Here is a 21,000-nt window from a genome sequence, read left to right as displayed (position 1 = left end):
AACATTAACTGAAATAGATAGATTTTATACATTGGTAGAAGAAAACAATAAATACATTAAGAAAAAAAACACTCGACAGTGAAAAGAAGTCATGTAAAATATTTAATACATCAAAAGTAAAATTTAAATACGTTTATTAAAAAAAAAAGAGGTCATCTTCGAAGTCCAATGCTGCCCCCTTGCTGCCACTCTCTGTACTTCATGCTGGTGTTCGGTTGTCGTCTTTGCAACGTGTCACCTTCATCGATGTCTTTAGGTTTATCGTACACGGTGGTGATGAGAAAATCTGTCTTCGGCTTCTTATGGTTGAACCGCTGAAGCTTCTCTCCATGATACCTGCGCAACAAAATAATGTTATTATTATTATAACAAATGAGTCATTTTTTACCAATGGAAACACTTTGATTTACCCGAAGCCTCGTTTACAATGTGGATGTTGTCCTTCACTTTCCAGGGCATCTGAAATCCCGACCTGGCTGTTCCCCAGACCTTCGCCATCCTTCCAGCCTTGGCTCTCCATCAGGCGGCGACCGAAACCCTGTCACCAGAACATCTACTCGTGAGAACATCCATCTTAACACCGTGTTTTTCTCTCGCGTTCGTACCTTCGTGAACTTCTCGAAGTTGCCGATGGCCTGGTTGTGACCCGCTCCGTCCTCCAGACCCTCGCGCAGCCTCTTCTCGTAGCGCATCCTCATGAAGTCACGGGCGTCCATGTCTCCTCCGTCTGTGGTGAAGCAGTCGAGCGGTCAAAGCCCTGCGACACTGAGCAGGAAAGAGTCTTGACCGTTACCTTTGTCATAGTAGACGCTCATGTCCACGTCCCAGTCGTCCGTCGTTTGCTCGTCAAAATCTGCAAAAGAAATATTTCAATTCAAATAACATTTATAGAATAACACATTTAAGAGCGAGTTAAATATATATCATGTTAGGTGTGGGTTTCAAACTTAAGGAATGGGGGCTTAATAAGGGAAAACTCGTCATTTTGTTTGGCCCAAAAAGCCTTTCAAAATAAAATACTATCTTTATTGCAAATTAAAAATATAGGACATTTAAGGCTTGTTGATATTGTGACATACGAAGATAATAGCTGAGATCTTTAACCGTCCTTAACCCTTGTTATAACTCTCAAGGTCTCCAAATAAATGTGTTTATGGCTTCCATAAATACATATGCAGTGGGTCATTAGGTACCGGTCCACAGAGAAAGGATAAAACATTTGCATAATCTCTGCTTTTTTAAATTAAACAAGTCGCAATGTTTTATTTTGAAAGATAACCGGATTCTCAAGTGATATGTTAGCGTGTTATGGTGAGTAAAACACACATTCTATGCTCATTTCGTGGTGCATCTGTATTTCACCTTCATCATTTTATTTTGAAGGTATGTTTACACGTTACCTTGGCGACCAGAGAGCACGCAGAAGAGCATGATAGAGACAACAGAGAGTGGATGTTACGTTCTGTTATGTTTTTAGCGTGATGTTACGAGTGCGCTGTAAATAAAGTTGTAAAAGAGTTCACAGTGGGTTCAGGTGTCTTGTTATTATATTGAACACACAATAAACAGTTTTTACGCTGGTCGTATCATTTTTCTATTTATCCGCCACACGCTGCATCGCCCACTATTCTGGTCCGGACACTTGGTGACGTTGCTAACGTCTTTAAAAAAAAAGGTTTTGATGAGTGAAAATTAACTTCAGTTGTGCGATTGAAGGATAATTTCGACAACATATTTCACATTTATATTGAATGTTTTTTATGTTTTTTTACTCATAAAAAGCTTTTGAAGAGACTTCAGCGTTTGTGACGTCAGTCGTCATCATGTAGGAAGTGTCTGGACTGAAATGGTACTTGCCAAATCTTGTCTCACATTAAACCAGTGAGGCAAAAAAGGCCGGGGACCCCTGATCTAAAAAACGAATTCATTAAAAATAAAAACCCTCTCTTCACGAACTGAGTATTATTTTCAAAATAAAACCACTCAACCCTTTGACAGACTTCCTGTGTGTACATTTACCTCCTTCTTCTTCCTGCCAGTACTGGGCGTCGGTGTAGAACACCAGGCCTGAGCCGCCCTTCTCCCACTTCAGCTCGATCTCCTCCTCGAACAGTCTTTCTTTGCATCGTTCCTGACTCGTCACGTCTTCATGCAGCGCCTCGTGGCGTTCCCACTCCTCACAGCGGTCGTCGTCCTGCGGCGAGAGAAACACGTGAAGAAGAAACAATCACACTTGAAAACGCGTGATGAAGAAACAATCGCACCCAAAAACACGTGAAGAAGAAACAATTGCATTCGAAAACACGTGAAGAAGAAACAATTGCACTCGAAAACACGTGAAGAAGAAACAATCGCACTCGAAAACAGGCGAAGAAGAAACAATCGCACTCGAAAACAGGCGAAGAAGAAACAATCGCACTCGAAAACACGTGAAGAAGAAACAATCGCACTCGAAAACACGTGAAGAAGAAACAACTACACTCGAAAACACGTGAAGAAGAAACAATCGCACTCGAAAACACGCGAAGAAGAAACAATCACACTCGAAAACACGTGAAGAAGAAACAACTACACTCAAACACGTGAAGAAGAAACAATCGCACTCGAAAACACGTGAAGAAGAAACAATCGCACTCGAAAACACGTGAAGAAGAAACAATCGCACTCGAAAACACGTGAAGAAGAAACAATCGCACTCGAAAACACGTGAAGAAGAAACAATCGCACTCGAAAACACGTGAAGAAGAAACAACTACACTCGAAAACACGTGAAGAAGAAACAAACGCACCCGAAAACACGTGAAGAAGAAACAATCGCACTCGAAAACACGTGAAGAAGAAACAATCGCACTCGAAAACACGTGAAGAAGAAACAACTACACTCGAAAACACGTGAAGAAGAAACAACTACACTCGAAAACACGTGAAGAAGAAACAATCGCACTCGAAAACACGTGAAGAAGAAACAACTACACTCAAACACGTGAAGAAGAAACAACTACACTCAAACACGTGAAGAAGAAACAATCGCACTCGAAAACACGTGAAGAAGAAACAATTGCACTCGAAAACACGTGAAGAAGAAACAATCGCACTCGAAAACACGTGAAGAAGAAACAACTACACTCAAACACGTGAAGAAGAAACAACTACACTCGAAAACACGTGAAGAAGAAACAACTACACTCGAAAACACGTGAAGAAGAAACAACTACACTCGAAAACACGTGAAGAAGAAACAACTACACTCAAACACGTGAAGAAGAAACAACTACACTCGAAAACATGTGAAGAAGAAACAACTACACTCGAAAACACGTGAGGAAGAAACAACTACACTCGAAAACACGTGAGGAAGAAACAATCGCACTCGAAAACACGTGAAGAAGCGACAATCACACTCGAACAAACGCGTTAAACCTACATCGTCTGCGTTCGACTGTACATCATCGCTCCCTTCTTCTTCTCCTTCTTCATCCTCCTCTCTCTCCGGCTCGCTGGTCATTTCATCCACTTCCTCCTTCTTCCCGCTCGACGATCGAGACGCCAAAACTCCAGGTCCCGCTATCTCGTGCCCCGCCGCCGTCAAGATGGTGTCCTCGGTGGCCGGCATCGTGTCAGTGTCCCAGTACTGGAAGTGAACGTTGCCGTAGCGACGATTGGAGCTGGTCTTGGGAAAAGCCAGACCCAGCTTCCGGATGAGGCGCGGAGGCAGACGGCAGGACTGGATGAGCTGGAGGAACACCTTGATGGGGGTCCCCACGTTACCGTTCTGCATCAGGGCGGGAGGGTTGAGCTCCGACAGGCTCCTGAGGTCGGCTCGCGTGAAGTGTTCGCTCGTGGACACACGGTGGCGCTGCTGGAACTTGGTCTTGTAGGGAAACAAGTCCTCGTCTGGAAGTAAACACACAACTTTAATGTATGTACAAGATATTTGTCTTTAAAAGAACCCTGTGGCAGGAGAGACACCCCTTCAAAGAGAGACACCCCTTCTTTAAAAAATAACATGAATTCAAAATAGAGAAAAAACACAACTACAACAATCTATTATTACTTATATATTGAATTATTTACTTTTTTTTACCTAATAATAGTTGTTAAAATTGTAAATGATTTCTATATTTGGATAAAATAAAATAATCAACAATAAAATGCACATATTCACAGCATTTGTTCATCTTTGTGTTGCAATTAAATATCTGTTCATTCCACATATAGCGTCCTCAGCAGATATGAACAATGATGACTGAGAACGAGAGGATACAGTGACTACAGCAACTTTTAAAGCTGATATTTGGACAAATTTTGGTTTGAAAACAAATGAAAGCAGTTACGACTTCGTCAAGAGTCATGTGGTCTGTAAATACTACAACACCAGAGTCAAGTACTGGACAATACTACACATATATATACTTGTTACTACACTATCACAACACCAGAGTCAAGTACTGGACAATACTACACATATATACTTGTTACTACTCTATCACAACACCAGAGTCAAGTACTGGACAATACTACACATATATACTTGTTACTACTCTATCACAACACCAGAGTCAAGTACTGGACAATACTACACATATATACTTGTTACTACACTATCATAACACCAGAGTCAAGTACTGGACAATACTGCACATATATACTTGTTACTACAGTATCACAACACCAGAGTCAAGTACTGGACAATACTGCACATATATACTTGTTACTACAGTATCACAACACGAGAGTCAAGTACTGGACAATACTACACATATATACTTGTTACTACAGTATCACAACACCAGAGTCAAGTACTGGACAATACTACACATATATACTTGTTACTACAGTATCACAACACCAGAGTCAAGTACTGGACAATACTGCACATATATACTTGTTACTACAGTATCACAACACCAGAGTCAAGTACTGGACAATACTACACATATATACTTGTTACTACAGTATCACAACACCAGAGTCAAGTACTGGACAATACTACACATATATACTTGTTACTACAGTATCACAACACCAGAGTCAAGTACTGGACAATACTACACATATATACTTGTTACTACAGTATCACAACACCAGAGTCAAGTACTGGACAATACTACACATATATACTTGTTACTACACTATCACAACACCAGAGTCAAGTACTGGACAATACTACACATATATACTTGTTACTACACTATCACAACACCAGAGTCAAGTACTGGACAATACTACAAACATATACTTGTTACTACACTCGTTGTGTTTCTTCACCTTCCTTCTGTGAGACCTTCACTCGTCTGATGACACATCTCCTCGACAGCCAGCTCCCCTTCTTGTCGATCCAATGGTTCCCAGAATACATCTTGAAGAACCTCTCGGCGTCTCTCGCCCTCACCGCCGCGACACAACAGCACGACTTGGACGCTTCCTTCCTGGAGGAGCTGCTGTCGGAGGACGGTTCCTTCCTGGAGGAGCTGCTGTCCGAGGACGGTTCCTTCCTGGAGGAGCTGCTGTCCGAGGACGGTTCCTCCGAAGCTTCTCCCTCCACCACCGCCTGGTCCTCCTTCACCGCTCTCTCGCTCTCCGCCTCCCGCAGACGCTCCGGTCGGTGCCGGTAGTGGAAGCAGTGGAAGCCTCCGCTCTCTATGAACTGACTGAAGTAGTTCCTAAGGTCCGCGGAGCGAAACATGGCAGGAATATTACTGACGACAAAATACACCACAGGGACAGCTTCAGAGTCCGCCATGTTTGTTTTCTACTACCAACACTGACGTCACGTGTTGTCACGTGTAGTCAACGCGTCACATCCGCTTTCGGATTAGGCGAGGAATTTTTTTATGAACAAATAAAAGAAAAATCAAATTATTTATTAACGATTACTATGGGAGGATAATGATATCAAAAAAAGTAATTAAAAAAATGCAACTACCGTTATTTTTATTTTAGTAATTGTATTGTTGTTGTAATTATATTGTTGTTTTAAATAAGAAATACATCTTTAAGACAATATTATATCATTTTTTTATATTAATATATATGAATAACAAATTTGAAAATGTATTATCTGTAGCTAATTGGGATTAATACATTTATATCTGCTTATCTGTCTATAACTTTAACAGATTCAGAATCAGCAAACTTTTATTCATGAAACAGGGTAAGTAAGTAAGTAAGTCATTTTTATTTGACCAGGGTCACAAAGCGCTTAAACAATCAAAACAATATTCAATAAAGTATATACTTTAAAGGTCAAGATAAAACTGATAACACAACAGGAGTTCCAGAAAATCAAGGAAAAGCCTGAACAAATAAAAACTTCGTAAGATGTTTCTTGAAGGAGTCAGTAGATCATCAAACACAGAGATGGTTCCAAAGCTTAGGAGCAACAGCCTGGAAGGATTTCTCTCCTCTGGTCCTGAAGTTCAGGAACCATCAGTAGATTCTGATCCACAGACCTCAGAGCCCGAGCTGGGGTGTAAGGCTGGATCAGATCACTGATGGAAGGTCTGACCATGAATAGATCTGAAAGTAAGAACCAGAATTTTAAAGTTGATCCTGAAAGAAACTCTATCTATCTATCTATCTATCTATCTATCTATCTATCTATCTATCTATCTATCTATCTATCTATCTATCTATCTATCTATCTATCTATCTATCTATCTATCTATCTATCTATCTATCTATCTATCTATCTATCTATCTATCTATCTATCTATCTATCTATCTATCTATCTATCTATCTTATTAATATTACAAAGCATACATTTAAAAATAATAATAAAATAAACACATTTGCAAAATAGTTCTTCAAAAACCTTTACTTGTGAGATGAAAAATGTTTTTATCTTTTCAACGCAGGCTCCGACCAGGAATGGAAGTCAGGTGGAGGTCATTAACCCTGAGGCTGAAGCTCCTCTGCTGGCCTTCACCTCAGCGTTTATCAGCGTGTTGTGATTGTGGCGAGCAGTAAAACTACACAGAGGTGTCTGGACCCTGACATCACACATTCAAAGATTTATTAGACATTAGATGTGACGTGTCTGTGGATCATCTAATCAGTGAATTATGCCGCCAGGTACACGATAAATTCACCTTTCACCCACTTATACTGGACCTAGCCTGCTGTACAGCCTTGCTTCACAGTTATAGTAATTGATAATTAATCATTAATAAAAGTAATTCTCCTAATTTGTTGTAATAGTTTGTAAATGTGTTTGAATAGTTTGTAAATGTGTTTGAATAGTTTGTAAATGTGTTTGAATAGTTTGTAAATGTGTTTGAACAGTACATACATTTGTAGAATTATCCTAATTTGTTGGAATAGAAATAGTAAATGTGTCCAAGTGCTTGTAAATGTGTTTCAGTAGTTCATACATTCGTACAATTCTCCTAATTTGTTGTAATGGTTTGTAAATGTGTTTGAATAGTTTGTAAATTTGTTTGAATAGTGTGTAAATGTGTTTTAATAGTTCATACATTTGTACAATTCTCCTTATTTGTTGGAATAGTTTGTAAATGTGTTTGAATAGTTTGTAAATGTGTTTTAATAGTTCATACATTTGTACAATTCTCCTTATTTGTTGGAATAGTTTGTAAAATGTGTTTGAATAGTTTGTAAATGTGTTTGAATAGTTTGTAAATAAGTTTGAATACTTCATACATTTGTATAATTTCTTGTAATAGTTTGTAAATGTGTTTAAATAATGTGTTAATGTGTTTTAGTAGTTCATAAATTTGTGCAATTCTCCTAATTTGTTGCAATTGTTTGTAAATGTGTTTGAATAGGTTGTAAATGTGTTTAAATACTTTATAAATATTTACAATTTTCCCATTTTGTTGTAATGGTTTTTAAATGTGTTTGAATAGTTTGTAAATGTGTTACAGTAGTTCATACTTCTGTACAATTCTCCAAATTTGTTGCAATAGTAATAGTAAATGTGTCCAAGTGCTTGTAAATGTGTTTCAATAGTTTGTAAACCTGTATCAGTAGTTTGTAACTGGTTTTACTAGTTTGTACATTTGTATCAATGGTTTGTACATTTGTTTCAACAGTAATTGTTCATTTGTTTTCATAGTCAATCAACATAGATTTTAAATCGCACGATCAATTCTTTATCATTTCATTCTCATATTATTCCTAAAAAAAAACACATTTTGTCTTGAAATATTTGTTGTTCCGTCATGAACGACGATGATTGCCGATGAGGGTTCGTCGATGATTCAGACGTACTTTCTTGTCACGATTATACAATAAAAATGTGTTTTTTTCAAACAGCCAGTAAAACATGTTTTCTCCATCCGAGCCTAGGGAGCCGTGACCTCGTGAAACAGGAGTCGTGTAAATAACCCGGGGCTGTATAACAGTAGGTCACGGTCAAGTCTCATGTTCCAGTCTCAGAACCAACCCAGCCCTCAGAGGTCGATGACCCCGGGGAAGCCAAAACCCGAACAAACACCGAGGTTCAATCCCCCGTTTCACTGTACGTTCACCGCCTGACCCTGAGAACACGATCGCCGCTAATAATGATTGATTAAACCTGGTCATCGATCGGAGCGTCCTGAGGAATATTTTTAGACTGAAGGCCACTGGTTTTATGCCGTGGCGGTGATAAGCGTCTGTCCTCCGTGCCCGTCTCTGCCTGCTCCTAACTGCCGTAAACTTGATCTTATCTCGGACGTTTACAGCTTTACGGTGCCTCGGGGTCACCACCGGCCACCGCTCGTGGAGAAAAAAGCCACATTTCTGGACGAGATCTGGACGAACGGCAGCTGTTCGCGCTCGACTCACTGTTGCTGCTGATCATACAGGTGTCGCCGCAGAAGAAGAAGAGTCGCCAGAACCGTCTATTCTCACCTCAGTTCCATCCTTTCAACTGGCCTTGACTCCTTCTTGTAACTTTTAATACTTTCCCCTGTAAAAAATAAAACATCTCACATTGTGTGTCATAACAGTGACTCCAGGTATGAGGGATTTATAGGGTTCACGCAGCACGGTGTACGGATGGTCGGCCATTAAAGAAAAGGTTTGTTTATTCGAACGGGTCGTAAACTCATTTGCTTATCTGACGCAGACCGCTGTGCCAGGCACGGCCACGATAACAAATTAGGCTGAAACCGATTAAACATCAGGATCAATACTAAGATCATTGATTAAAAGATATTCATATCATTTTGTTCGTCCTGTTCGTCTGATCTCTGCTATATTTCAAGTCAGGTGTCAATCAAGTTGTAAATGCGTTTCAATAGTTTGTAAACGTGTTTCTATAGTGTGTAAATGTGTTTAAATAGTTTGTAAATGTGTTTCTATAGCTTGTAAATGTGTTTCTATAGTTTGTAGATGTGTTTCTACAGTCTGTACATGTGTTTCAATAGTTTGTAAATGTATTCCCATAGTTTGTTAATTTGTTTCAGAATTTGTAAATGTGTTTCTATAGTTTGTAAATGTGTTCCCATAGTTTGTACATGTGTTTCAATAGTCTGTAAATTAGTTTCTATTGTTTGAAAATGTGTTTTTATAGTTTGTAAATGTGTTTCTATAGTGTGTAAATGTGTTTAAATAGTTTGTAAATTTGTTTCAGAATTTGTAAATGTGATTCTATAGTTTATTAAATTTGTTTTAGAATTTGTAAATGTGTTTCTATAGCTTGTAAATGTGTTTCTATAGTTTGCAAATGCGTTTCAATAGTTTGTAAATGTATTTCAATAGTTTGTAAATTTGTTTCAGAATTTGTAAATGTGTTTCTATAGCTTGTAAATGTGTTTCTATAGTTTGTAGATGTGTTTCTACAGTCTGTACATGTGTTTCAATAGTTTGTAAATGTATTCCCATAGTTTGTTAATTAGTTTCAGAATTTGTAAATGTGTTCCCATAGTTTGTACATGTGTTTCAATAGTCTGTAAATTAGTTTCTATTGTTTGAAAATGTGTTTTTAGAGTTTGTAAATGTGTTTCTATAGTGTGTAAATGTGTTTAAATAGTTTGTAAATGTATTTCAATAGGTTGTTAAACGTGTTCCAATAGTTTATACATTTGTTTCAGAATTTGTAAATGTGTTTCTATAGTTTATTAAATTTGTTTTAGAATTTGCAAATGCGTTTCAATAGTTTGTAAATGTATTTCAATAGTTTGTAAATTTGTTTCAGAATTTGTAAATGTGTTTCTATAGCTTGTAAATGTGTTTCTATAGTTTGTAGATGTGTTTCTACAGTCTGTACATGTGTTTCAATAGTTTGTAAATGTATTCCCATAGTTTGTTAATTTGTTTCAGAATTTGTAAATGTGTTTCTATAGTTTGTAAATGTGTTCCCATAGTTTTTACATGTGTTTCAATAGTCTGTAAATTAGTTTCTATTGTTTGAAAATGTGTTTTTATAGTTTGTAAATGTGTTTCTATAGTGTGTAAATGTGTTAAATAGTTTGTAAATGTATTTCAATAGGTTGTTAAACGTGTTCCAATAGTTTATACATTTGTTTCAGAATTTGTAAATGTGTTTCTATAGTTTATTAAATTTGTTTTAGAATTTGCAAATGCGTTTCAATAGTTTGTAAATGTATTTCAATAGTTTGTAAATTTGTTTCAGAATTTGTAAATGTGTTTCTATAGCTTGTAAATGTGTTTCTATCGTTTGTAGATGTGTTTCTACAGTCTGTACATGTGTTTCAATAGTTTGTAAATGTATTCCAATAGTCTGTAAATTAGTTTCTATTGTTTGAAAATGTGTTTTTATAGTTTGTAAATGTGTTTCTATAGTAAGTAAATGTGTTTATATAGTTTGTAAATGCGTTTCAATAGTTTGTAAATGTATTTCAATAGTTTGTAAATGTGTTCCCATAGTTTGTAAATGTGTTTCTATAGTTTGTAAATGTGTTCCCATAGTTTGTACATGTGTTACAATAGTCTGTAAATTAGTTTATATTGTTTGAAAATGTGTTTCTATAGTTGTAAATGCATTTCAATAGTTTGTAAATGTATTTCAATAGTTTGTAAATGTGTTCCCATAGTTTGTACATGGTTTCAATAGTCTGTAAATTAGTTTCTATTGTTTGAAAATGTGTTTATATAGTTTGTAAATGTGTTTATATAGTTTGTAAATGTGTTTCAATAGTTTGTTATGTATTTCAATAGTTTTTTAGTTTTTTTCAGAATATGTAAATGTATTCCAATAGTTTGCAAATGTGAATCTATAGTTTGAAAATGTGTTTCTATAGTCTGTACATGTGTTTCTATAGTCTGTACATGTGTTTCAATAGTTTGTTAATGTGATTCTATAGTTTGTAAATGTGTGTCTATAGTTTGTATGTTTGTTTTGGAGTTTGTTAATGTCTTTCAATAGTTAAAAAATATGTTTCACTAGTTTGAAAATGTGCTTCATGATCTTGTTCATGCGAAAAAGTTTCAGAAAATGTAAATAATAATTGTATTGATTGTATTTTTCTTAACAAAGTATCACTTATTATGCAACACAACTAGAAACTAGTAGTAGTTCAGTGACTATAATGTTATCAAAACTATCATCAGTTGTCACCGGGAGTCTTGTGTGACGCGCCTCCACCTGTGCAGGTGTGTGTGAGGCTGATCACCTCTGCGGTTCTTGGTACGGCCCGGGTTAATGACACCGGGCGCCGAGATAAGGCCTCACCCTCTGGATGACTTCACCAGCTCCATTGAGAAAAGCTTATCAGTTTCCCAGGGAGGTTCCGTAAGTCACCTGGCACGGCGCGGCACTGTTTTCCCCCCTCTATTGACAAGTCAAGGTCCAGCCGGGCCGGCCTATAAAAGGAGGCGACTCCAGGTGAGGCCGGCAGTCCGTCGGTCATGGATATCAGGTGCAAGTGTCCGCCCGGCCAGGACCGGGTCCTGAACCCGATCCTCTTCAACATCCTGAACCGGCCGGACAGCCGCGGCTACACGTCGCCGCCGCACCGATGCAACTGCGAGCTCCGGCGCACCGTCTGCCTGAAGAAGACCTCGGAGATCTGCAGGGCCTCCTCGGCCGTCCTGGTCAAGACCATCCACTTCATGAGGAACTTGCCGGCTTTCAACCAGCTGCCGCCCCAGGACCAGCTGTCCCTGCTCAGGAGCTGCTGGGCGCCGCTCTTCATCCTGGGTCTGGCCCAGGAGCGCGTGGACTTCGAGGTCACGGACGTGCCGGCCGACAGCATGTTGAAGAAGATCCTGCTCCAGCAGCACGGGGGTCAGGGGGCCGGGAGGGAGCAGCCCACCATGGCCGGGGTCAGCAGACTCAAGTCCTGTCTGAGGAAGTTCTGGAGCCTTGACTTGAGTCCAAAGGAGTACGCCTACCTGAAGGGAACCACAATCTTTAATCCAGGTATGAGGAGATCAGTATTTTACGTTTTAAATGTTGAAAATCTCGTTGAAAAATTTTGAAAATTTCGTTTTTTAAGCATTTAATTATGTGTTGATTATTTGAATTAAATCATTTTTATATTTTAATGTTGAATTTGTTTTTATTGAGTCGTTGAATTCAATCAGTTGTTGATTGAAAGGTTATTTTTGAATAATTGAAATTTTCAAAATTGCATATTTTTTAACATCAATTAATTTTACCCATAGAGTTTGATATTCTCATTCGTAATATTCAAAAGTGAAATTTCAAAATTCAATATTTTTGAATTTGTAGCCATTTAAATTCAATATATATATTCAATAAAAATGCTGGTATATAATTCCAATCCAATGAGCTACTTGGTCACGTGATCGCCTGCGCGTCACATGATTGGCTCTTTTTTTTGTGTCTGGTTCAACTATTTTATGTACATTTTTATATTGAATTTAAAAGGCTACACGTTAAAAAATATTACGTTTGGAAAAATAATTTGTGAATTATTGGAATTAGAAATAAAAACTCTATGTAAAAAAAACTAAAAAAAAAAACCTTTCCATTTAAAGAAATAATTAAAAACATGACTTTTAAACAAACAAATTATTGAATTATTCAATAAAGATAATGGTCAACCTTTCAATATAAAAACTATTAAATGATTTTAATAAATAAGTAGAAGCTTAAAAAACACACAAATATTCTGATGACACTGATGTTCAGTAGTTCTAAAGATGTTCCTCGTCATGTTCTCCAGACGTCCCGGAGCTGAAGGCGTCTCTCTTCGTGGAGGGTCTACAGCAGGAGGCTCAGCACGCCCTCAGCCAGGTGGTGCAGATCCTGCACCCGGGTCAGCGGGACCGCTTCGCCAGCATCCTCCTGACGGCGTCCACGCTGCAGAGCATCACGCCCGGCCTGGTCACGGAACTGTTGTTCAGGCCCGTCATAGGTCAGGCCGAGCTGCCGGAGCTGCTGGTGGACATGCTCTTCTGCAGGTAGAACCTGGAGCTCCTCACTGACTCTCAACTGCTGCTGCCCACTGAAGAAACCATGTTGCTTTTATATCTATTTACATATTTGAATAAATCTATTTTTTTATACCTGAACCTCTGCTTTCATTCTTGTTGTGTGTGTTGATAACAGTAAGACATTATTAAACTGTGAATAAGAAGCTGGAAAATGGAGAGAAAATGAAAATAAGGTGCAAACTATGCAGATCTTCTGTTCTACTGTTTGGTCTATGAGGCAGTTTTCTGTTTTGAAATGATAAATGTGATCACAAGGAGATCATCCTGACAGGTAAACAAAGGTTTCCTGCTATAAAAAAAACATAAAAAACAACACAATAATCAATAAACGAATATCAACTTTCTTCCACATACTTAAAGAAACACCAAATAATTTGTAACAAAGTTCCTTTCAATCATTAGACTGTTTATAAATACACATTTATTTTGTATAAGTGGAATGTCTTTACATATTTGTTTATTTTTATTGACAATAACTAAAATATCTATAAAATCAAGTTATATAATCACATAATGTTATGTTGTATGTTATGACATTTTTCACGACAGTATTTTCAGTTTATTTCTAGTAAAATGTTATTTATTTAATACGTTTTCTCATATTTAGGCTTTTCATCCTAAAAGCACAAGAGAAAATGGCGTCATTAAACTACACAGAGTCGAAACATACATAATAAAGATGGTTTAATGGTTCGTTTATGTTGCGATAGTTTTTATATGCATGTTGTTTAAGCGCCCGCGACCTATTTTTGACCCCTTTTTGTTTCCGTCTCTCTTTTTTTTAATGGATCATTTATTCCAAAACATCGGCTTTTTTGCCTTCTTGAAACAACCGCCCTCGTCCATCACTTTTCCCCCCAAAATACAACTGTATTTAAAAAAAAAAAACGTTAAACAACTAGATTTAAAACATTATTTCATATCAGGTAAATCCATGATCTGGCTCCCTCTACTGGCTGAAAGCGGAAGTTTAATCCTCAGTAACGATCGTTTGTGTTATTAAAAAAAAAAGGTAGATATTAACACTTGGAATAAATAAAGTTTTTACGAAGTTATATTTTTACAGCAGCAGACTTCGTGGCAGGAAGAGTTGTGAAACGGTCTTTACGTGAGTCACGTGACAGCTCATACAGGTAAAACAGGAATGGGGCAGAGAGCCAGAGGATACGGGGTGACACACACACACACACACACACACACACCAGCAACAACACACACACACACGTTTAACAACCACTTGTGAGTGAGTCACAATGTTTTAAAATCTGAGAAAATACATTTAAAAATGGTTATTTTTTAAATGTTGCATGAAAGTCTTGATTAATTTAATAATAAATGATACTTTTTTTTAAATGTTTTTGTTGCAGAACGCGACTAAAACACAGATAAATCATGTTCTTCACGGCCATCTTCTCTTCCAAAGACAAACCCCAGGATTTTATTTCCTTTTTACCAGAACCTGACGAACGGGTTCTGCTTCAGCGCCGCGGGCGACTCGTCTGGTGCGACACGTTGACCCTGCGAGGACTCGAAGGAAGGAACGCCGGCCTCGCTTTGGTAAAAATATGACTCAGCGTTTATTTAGAAAATGTGGGAAATCGCCACAAACTGGTTGAACAACCTCAGGAAAGTAACACAATATGTACAACAAATATGGCTTAAAACGACAGGAATCCTTTTCCAGGTCCGAACGTGAGTCTGGAGGCGAAGAAGCTCATGGAGGACGACGGTGTCGAACCGACAACAAAACAAAAACGATAATAAAATGGCGTCTGTGCGGAGATGATGTTGAAGATCCACAGGTTTTGAGAAACAAACACAGAAACCCCCAAACATTAGCAGCTCCAAGTGTAACATGAGGCCCTCAGAGCAGCAGAGGAGCGCCGGAGGAGTCCGTCTCCGTGTACGGGGAGTAGACCGTGGCGCTGCCGGAGGAGTACACTGAGAGGAGGAGGAACACAAACATCTCGATGAAAGCCTCGCAAACACAATCGGATTCAAGGCTTAAAAATCCACACATTGTGTTTCAAAGACGTCGTAACAAGAAACCTGACGATTAAAAACTGTAACCGGAGTCTGAAGCTGGAGCGACATAATGAAGTGTTATTGAGGATTTATTTAATGAGGGTCACACAGAGGAGGAGGAGGAGGAGGAGGTGGAGGAGGAGGAGGTGGTGAACGAGGAGGAGGAGGAAGAGGAGGTGAACGAGGAGGAGGAGGAAGAGGAGGTGAACGAGGAGGAGGAGGAGGTGAACGAGGAGGAGGAGGAGGAGGAAGAGGAGGTGAACGAGGAGGAGGAGGAGGAGGTGGTGAACGAGGAGGAGGAGGTGGAGGGGGAGAAGGTAGACGAGGAGGAGGAGGAGGAGGAGAACGAGGAGGAGGAGGTGGAGGAGGAGAAGGTGGACGAGGAGAACGAGGAGGAGGTGAAGGAGGACGAGGAGGTGAACGAGGAGGAGGAGGTGGTGAACGAGGAGGAGGAGGTGGAGGGGGAGAAGGTAGACGAGGAGGAGGAGGAGAACGAGGAGGAGGAGGTGGACAAGGAGAACGAGGAGGAGGTGAAGGAGGACGAGGAGGTGAACGAGGAGGAGGAGGAAGAGGAGGTGAACGAGGAGGAGGAGGTGGAGGAGGAGAAGGTGGAGGAGGAGAACGAGGAGGAGGTGAAGGAGGACGAGGAGGTGAACGAGGAGGAGGAGGTGGTGAACGAGGAGGAGGAGGAGGAAGAGGAGGTGAACGAGGAGGAGGAGGTGGAGGGGGAGAAGGTAGACGAGGAGGAGGAGGTGGAGGAGGAGAAGGTGGACGAGGAGAACGAGGAGGAGGTGAAGGAGGACGAGGAGGTGAACGAGGAGGAGGAGGTGGTGAACGAGGAGGAGGAGGAAGAGGAGGTGAACGAGGAGGAGGAGGAGGAGGTGGTGAACAAGGAGGAGGAGGAAGAGGAGGTGAACGAGGAGGAGGAGGAAGAGGAGGAGGTGGTGAACCAGGAGGAGGAGGTGGAGGAGGAGAAGGTGGACGAGGAGGAGGAGAACGAGGAGGAGGAGGTGGAGGAGGAGAAGGAGGATGAGGAGAATTAGGAGGAGGTGAACGAGGAGAAGGTGAACGAGGAGGAGAAGGTGGACGAGGAAGAGGAGGAGGTGAACGAGGAGGAGGAGGTGGAGAACGAGGAGGAGGAGGAGGTGAACGAGGAGGAGGAGAAGGTGGACGAGGAGGAGAACAAGGAGAACGAGGAGGTGAACGAGGAGAAGGTGAACGAGGAGGAGAACGAGGTGAACGAGGAGGAGAAGTTGGACGAGGAGGAGGAGGAGGTGGACGAGGAGGAGGAGGAGGTGAACGAGGAGGAGGTGAACGAGGAGGAGAACAACGAGAACGAGGAGGTGAACGAGGAGGAGAACAAGGAGAACGAGGAGGTGAACGGGGAGGAGGAGGAGATCAATTCTCAGTCCAGTCATTGGAAACTTTGAATTCTTTACATAATTAAGCCCTTAAGATTTATTTTTTTAAATACTGTAATAAATCTCAAAATTATATTTCACCATTAAAAAATAAATACATTTAATACAATAATAAGAATAAACACTTTCTGTATAAATATCTATATATTGATTTCATCTTTTTTGACCATCACTGTCTATAGATCTCAATTATTATTAATGCCTGCAATCAATATTAAAAGTATCTCACAAAATACATCAATAAAGGAAAAAATATTAATATTTATGTAACATTTTTCATACATTTTATTATGTTTAGTTTAGCATTAGATTAATTTAATAAAATGTATATATCTTCAGATTCCCCAAATTAAATACATTTTACCAGACAAAAATTAATATAAAAATAATTAAAATAAAAAATATATACTAATTTAATCGGTCATGTTTACTATAGCAACACATTGATTTAAAAAAAAATCCTTACTGTCAAAAAATTAAATAAATTTTACCCATAGACATTGTATTTACTATAAGAAAACAATAATATAAATAAATATATACTGAAATCTTTCATGACGGTCAATGAATCCTCATATGATCCCACAAAAACAAAAGTACAGAAAAGCACAGAGGGGGCACATACCTCTGCCAAGGAGGTCATTTCAAACGACTGGAGAAATAATCAAGTGAACGAGTTCTGTGACTGAACTACTTTGCACTTTTGAATATAAAACTTTCAAAAAACGTTTTATGAATTAGACTTGAACTCTTAACCACGAGAACCAAATACATTTTTGTGTTTTTGACTGTTTTTTGATTGAATCAACTTTCTTCTTCTTTTTTTTTTTAATGGCAGCATTTTTATTTATTTATTGAAGTCACATTCTTAATTTAAAAAATATTTTCTTAAAAAACTATTTAACTGGACAACATTAGCATAAATGTTTGTTTTTTTTAATTCTAAAAAGTTTTTGGTCCGAGCAGCAACGTATACATTTACAATTATATTAAATAAATCAATTTTTTGAGTTATTTTGTCAACAAACCAATCAGCGTCTTCTTCAAATGACACAAAACATTTTTTTTGGGACTTGAACCCTCGACCATCAGAACCCGTTCTGGAGACTTATCGTCACCAATTAGTTCCTTTTTGCGTTTTATAAATCGAATTAAAATAAACGCAAAATTTTGTCACCACAGTCACAAAGAAGATTTTCATGATTCAAGAGTTTTTTCAAAGTTTTTTTTTCCCCCCATCAGCAGTTAAACGCTACATCTTTAGTCTCCAAGAAAATGGAATTAATTCTACTTATAAACAAAAAATATTTTAAATTTATGTTTTATTCACTTAAGCAGTTTTTCAGACATTTTGTCAACAACGTGCGGGTGCGACCGGTGACCTCCACCTCTCTTGGCAGAGGTAGTAACAGATGAAAAAGGCTGAAGCACATTAAAAGAAAGTGAAGGTTGCTGCTCCAAATAACACTGTATGCAGACGATACTCACTTCTACCGCTGTACTGCCTCATCTTCCTGGCCAGCTCGTCCGACGGCGTCCGCTCCGACACCTTGACCTCAGGAACTGCGAGGAGAGACAATTCTGCGTTCACTCTTTCTAAAAAAAGGTACTGAGGAGTCGGCGGATCTTACAGTCGCTGCTCATGAAGGTCATGGTCTCGTTGCCGCTGTCCGGTAGCGTCCCGTCGCTGCGCCCGTTGGGCCTCGGTCCGGCGGGCGTATGGCTCTTGTTCCTCTTGCCCTTGCGGGTGCTGATGCGGATCACGCCGTGCACCAGCTTGCACTCGGCCTCCTGCTCCTCCAGGTTGTAGTCCTGGGCGATGCTGTAGATGAGCTCGCTGATCTCGTTGGTCTTGCGCGAGAAGGACGAGTCCGAGGTGCACTTGGCCAGCTGGTCGATCTGGTGCAGGGCGTACAGCTCCAGCAGCTTCTTGGTGATGAGCGAGTCAATGTCCGTGCCCGTGTCGCTCAAGTCGTCAAGGTCGTAGTCCTCGCGCGACAACAGGCTGGTGTTGCTGACGGGCCGGTGGGTTTCCCCTCGACCCGGGGTACGGTTCCGTCTGGGCGCCGTCACGGGGTACCGTACCGTCTGACCGGCGATGCGGACGTCCGGGTAGCGGAAGCTGTCGCTGGTGGGCAACTTGGACCCGTGGTAGGCTTTTGTGGGCTCTAGCGGGACGCCACAGGTGGGGTTGCTGACCGACATACCGTTCGGAGGGTGGGTCTCCACGGTGGCTTTGGGGGGGTGGTCAGTGGAGGTCTCGTTGACGGGCAGGCAGGGCTCTTTGCTGCCGTAAAATCCACAGGTCAGCACGCAGCAGATGAGGGCTTTGCAGCCGCTCCATCCCATGGACGCGCAGGAGCCGCAGGCGTGTCTGCCGGCGGGCGCGCTGTCGGCCGACCCGGGGATGAAGCCGATGGTCTCCGACCCTCGCCCGGCGCCGTTCCGAGGGTGACCCCTGCTGCGCTCCTGCTTGTGCTCATGCTGGTGGTGGTGCTGGTCCTGGTACGAGTCCTGGCTCGTCGCCGTGTCCCTGGATATGGTCCGGGTCTGAGCGTACTTGGCCGCCCTGGAGCCGGCGCTGTGGTGCTTGTGGTGGCGGGACGCCTGCGGACCCCCCGAGTTGTGGCCAGGCATGGCTCAGAAAGCCTGGAACCTGAAGGAGAGAGAGAGGGGAGACCTTGACATGGAGGAGGATCAGGGAAGGAGGCGATCGTTGCTCCTCATGGTCGCGCCCTATAGCGTGTTTAACTTGGATGTTTGCAGCAAACACACAAACACACGGATCCAGAACCAACGCGTTACTCAACACAACTTCACACTCACGGCATAAGAAGAATCACTCCTGCTCGTTTTGGCCTTTTTTGGGGGGTTTTCCAGAAGAAACTGCGGAAGTTCCCGGAGAGGAAAACTTTTCCTCGACAAGCGCTTCAAACAGAAAGAGAAAAGTCTTGTGAAAAACGACTTCCGGCTCGACTTAAGAGCATCAACCACAGACACAAACTATCTTTACTAAGATATCTTTCGAGGTTTCTCTGCTACGGAGCGTGTTTCGAGTGAAGCTTAAGCCGAGATTCTGCTAATGTTTGGCTTTTACCTGCGGCTCCTGCTCACTGCGGCTCCGACACCCACATACAGGTAGATGGTGACGTCACGCGGGGCGGATAAAAAGGCGTAGAAGAAGACGACACCGTGGATGATGAAAACAACCGACTTTTACTCTTGGTAGGAAATTAAGTGATTTAGGATTAAACCGATAATCTGTTTTATTAAAAAAAAAGATTTTCCGAAGTATTTTTAAATTTAATATTAAAGTATGTATTATTTTAAAAATAATCTATGTTTTTTTTTTTCCATTTATTTGATCGATTGGATTTAATTGTTTAAATGTTGTAAATTGCACTTTTATAAAGTGTGTTTAACTGACGTCACACCTACTTAAATTAAATAATAAATTAAATACATGACACATCTAAGTAGACGAAGATTAAAATAATAATATAAAAAAAACTACAAATAAACATATAAATAAAAACTATAAGGCCTGTGTGGATAATATTCATTAATTTTATATTATGTGGTTGTATATTTTTCTTTCTTATCTTATTTTAGGATTAATAAGTAAAAATTATTCAGATTAAGGCTTTTCTAAAAGCTCCCGGTAAACTGACATAAATAAATAAAAAAAACATTTTAATTCTGTCGCAGAGACGTTCTGATATATGCTGAATACTTATTAGGCAATACTTATAATTAATTTAGCTTATTTCTTATTCGTTTTTAAGTTAAATATATATATATTTGACAGTAATATTGTTTATGCCGCACATGCATTTGAATTAACATTTATTTTTAAACAATAATGGATAAAACACGCTACAAATATGTGAACTTCAACCTTAAATCGTGAACTAAAAGCCTAAACCGCGTTTAAAACAGTTCAAAACAAGCGCACACGTGATGGATACGGTTCTAATTGTACTTTTTTCGGGCTCACTTTCTGTCCTTGCTCAACAAATGAAAACAAGTAGGTCTGACAGGAACAGCTGCAGAGCCAGCAGGTGTTATTTCCGAACAATATCTTTCATTCTGCCCTATTTCTCCCTCCGTGAAACACTTAATCACACACTCTTTGGCTCGAAACACTCGGACGACTTCCCCCCGCAGAGAAAACACACTCCGCTT

At 40.0% G+C, this 21,000-nt stretch overlaps 4 protein-coding genes across 5 annotated transcripts; 2 read left to right on the top strand and 2 right to left on the bottom strand.

Moving 5' to 3' along the window:
- Positions 1-89: 89 nt before the first annotated feature.
- On the bottom strand, positions 90-5,744 carry gpatch3 (G patch domain containing 3). The gene is made up of 7 exons (XM_087813206.1): positions 5,269-5,744; positions 3,425-3,894; positions 2,020-2,194; positions 794-853; positions 606-727; positions 411-538; positions 90-336 (listed from the first exon to the last, which is right to left on the bottom strand). The coding sequence occupies exons 1-7, from the start codon at positions 5,741-5,743 to the stop codon at positions 153-155; spliced, it is 1,614 nt and encodes a 537-aa protein (XP_087669332.1). The 5' UTR covers position 5,744; the 3' UTR covers positions 90-152.
- A 6,071-nt stretch (positions 5,745-11,815) lies between these two features.
- nr0b2a (nuclear receptor subfamily 0, group B, member 2a) lies at positions 11,816-13,399 on the top strand. The gene is made up of 2 exons (XM_087813244.1): positions 11,816-12,329; positions 13,099-13,399. Exons 1-2 carry the CDS (start codon positions 11,816-11,818, stop codon positions 13,338-13,340), a joined length of 756 nt encoding a protein of 251 aa, XP_087669370.1. The 3' UTR covers positions 13,341-13,399.
- Positions 13,400-14,928: 1,529 nt separating this feature from the next.
- kdf1a (keratinocyte differentiation factor 1a) lies at positions 14,929-19,948 on the bottom strand. Of its 2 annotated transcripts, XM_087813242.1 has the most exons (5): positions 19,913-19,948; positions 19,642-19,743; positions 18,447-19,471; positions 18,304-18,378; positions 14,929-15,310 (listed from the first exon to the last, which is right to left on the bottom strand). In XM_087813242.1, exons 3-5 carry the CDS (start codon positions 19,450-19,452, stop codon positions 15,234-15,236), a joined length of 1,158 nt encoding a protein of 385 aa, XP_087669368.1. In that variant the 5' UTR covers positions 19,453-19,471; positions 19,642-19,743; positions 19,913-19,948; the 3' UTR covers positions 14,929-15,233. The 2 variants fall into 2 exon arrangements, with proteins under 2 accessions (XP_087669368.1, XP_087669369.1); XM_087813243.1 differs by lacking the exon at positions 19,913-19,948 and having other exon boundaries at positions 19,642-19,906.
- On the top strand, positions 15,340-17,085 carry LOC148062901 (uncharacterized). The gene is made up of 4 exons (XM_087779053.1): positions 15,340-15,350; positions 15,471-15,900; positions 15,952-16,392; positions 16,471-17,085. The coding sequence occupies exons 1-4, from the start codon at positions 15,340-15,342 to the stop codon at positions 16,822-16,824; spliced, it is 1,236 nt and encodes a 411-aa protein (XP_087635179.1). The 3' UTR covers positions 16,825-17,085.
- Positions 19,949-21,000: the final 1,052 nt, after the last annotated feature.

The sequence above is a fragment of the Callionymus lyra genome, chromosome 17 (assembly GCF_982586985.1).
Source record: "Callionymus lyra chromosome 17, fCalLyr1.hap1.1, whole genome shotgun sequence".
NCBI classification, from domain to species: Eukaryota; Metazoa; Chordata; class Actinopteri; order Syngnathiformes; family Callionymidae; genus Callionymus; species Callionymus lyra.
Note: the sequence above shows the minus strand (reverse complement) of the source record. Positions and strands in the feature narration are given on the sequence as shown.

Excerpts from the sequence above, each read along its gene's own strand:
- gpatch3 (XM_087813206.1), bottom strand. The coding sequence starts at position 5,743 with ATGGCGGACTCTGAAGCTGTCCCTGTGGTGTATTTTGTCGTCAGTAAT. Across the intron at positions 3,895-5,268 it reads GAAGGTCTCACAGAAGGAAG|ACGAGGACTTGTTTCCCTAC; the intron begins GTGAAGAAACAC and ends GTTTACTTCCAG. Across the intron at positions 854-2,019 it reads CTGGCAGGAAGAAGAAGGAG|ATTTTGACGAGCAAACGACG; the intron begins GTAAATGTACAC and ends TTTCTTTTGCAG.
- LOC148062901 (XM_087779053.1), top strand. Across the intron at positions 15,901-15,951 it reads AGGAGAACGAGGAGGAGGAG|GAGGAGGAGGAAGAGGAGGT; the intron begins GTGGACAAGGAG and ends GAGGTGAACGAG. Across the intron at positions 16,393-16,470 it reads TGGACGAGGAGGAGGAGAAC|GAGAAGGTGGACGAGGAAGA; the intron begins GAGGAGGAGGAG and ends GTGAACGAGGAG.
- nr0b2a (XM_087813244.1), top strand. The coding sequence starts at position 11,816 with ATGGATATCAGGTGCAAGTGTCCGCCCGGCCAGGACCGGGTCCTGAAC. Across the intron at positions 12,330-13,098 it reads AACCACAATCTTTAATCCAG|ACGTCCCGGAGCTGAAGGCG; the intron begins GTATGAGGAGAT and ends CATGTTCTCCAG.
- kdf1a (XM_087813242.1), bottom strand. The coding sequence starts at position 19,452 with ATGCCTGGCCACAACTCGGGGGGTCCGCAGGCGTCCCGCCACCACAAG. Across the intron at positions 18,379-18,446 it reads GACCTTCATGAGCAGCGACT|TTCCTGAGGTCAAGGTGTCG; the intron begins GTAAGATCCGCC and ends CTCTCCTCGCAG. Across the intron at positions 15,311-18,303 it reads GAGGCAGTACAGCGGTAGAA|TGTACTCCTCCGGCAGCGCC; the intron begins GTGAGTATCGTC and ends TCCTCCTCTCAG.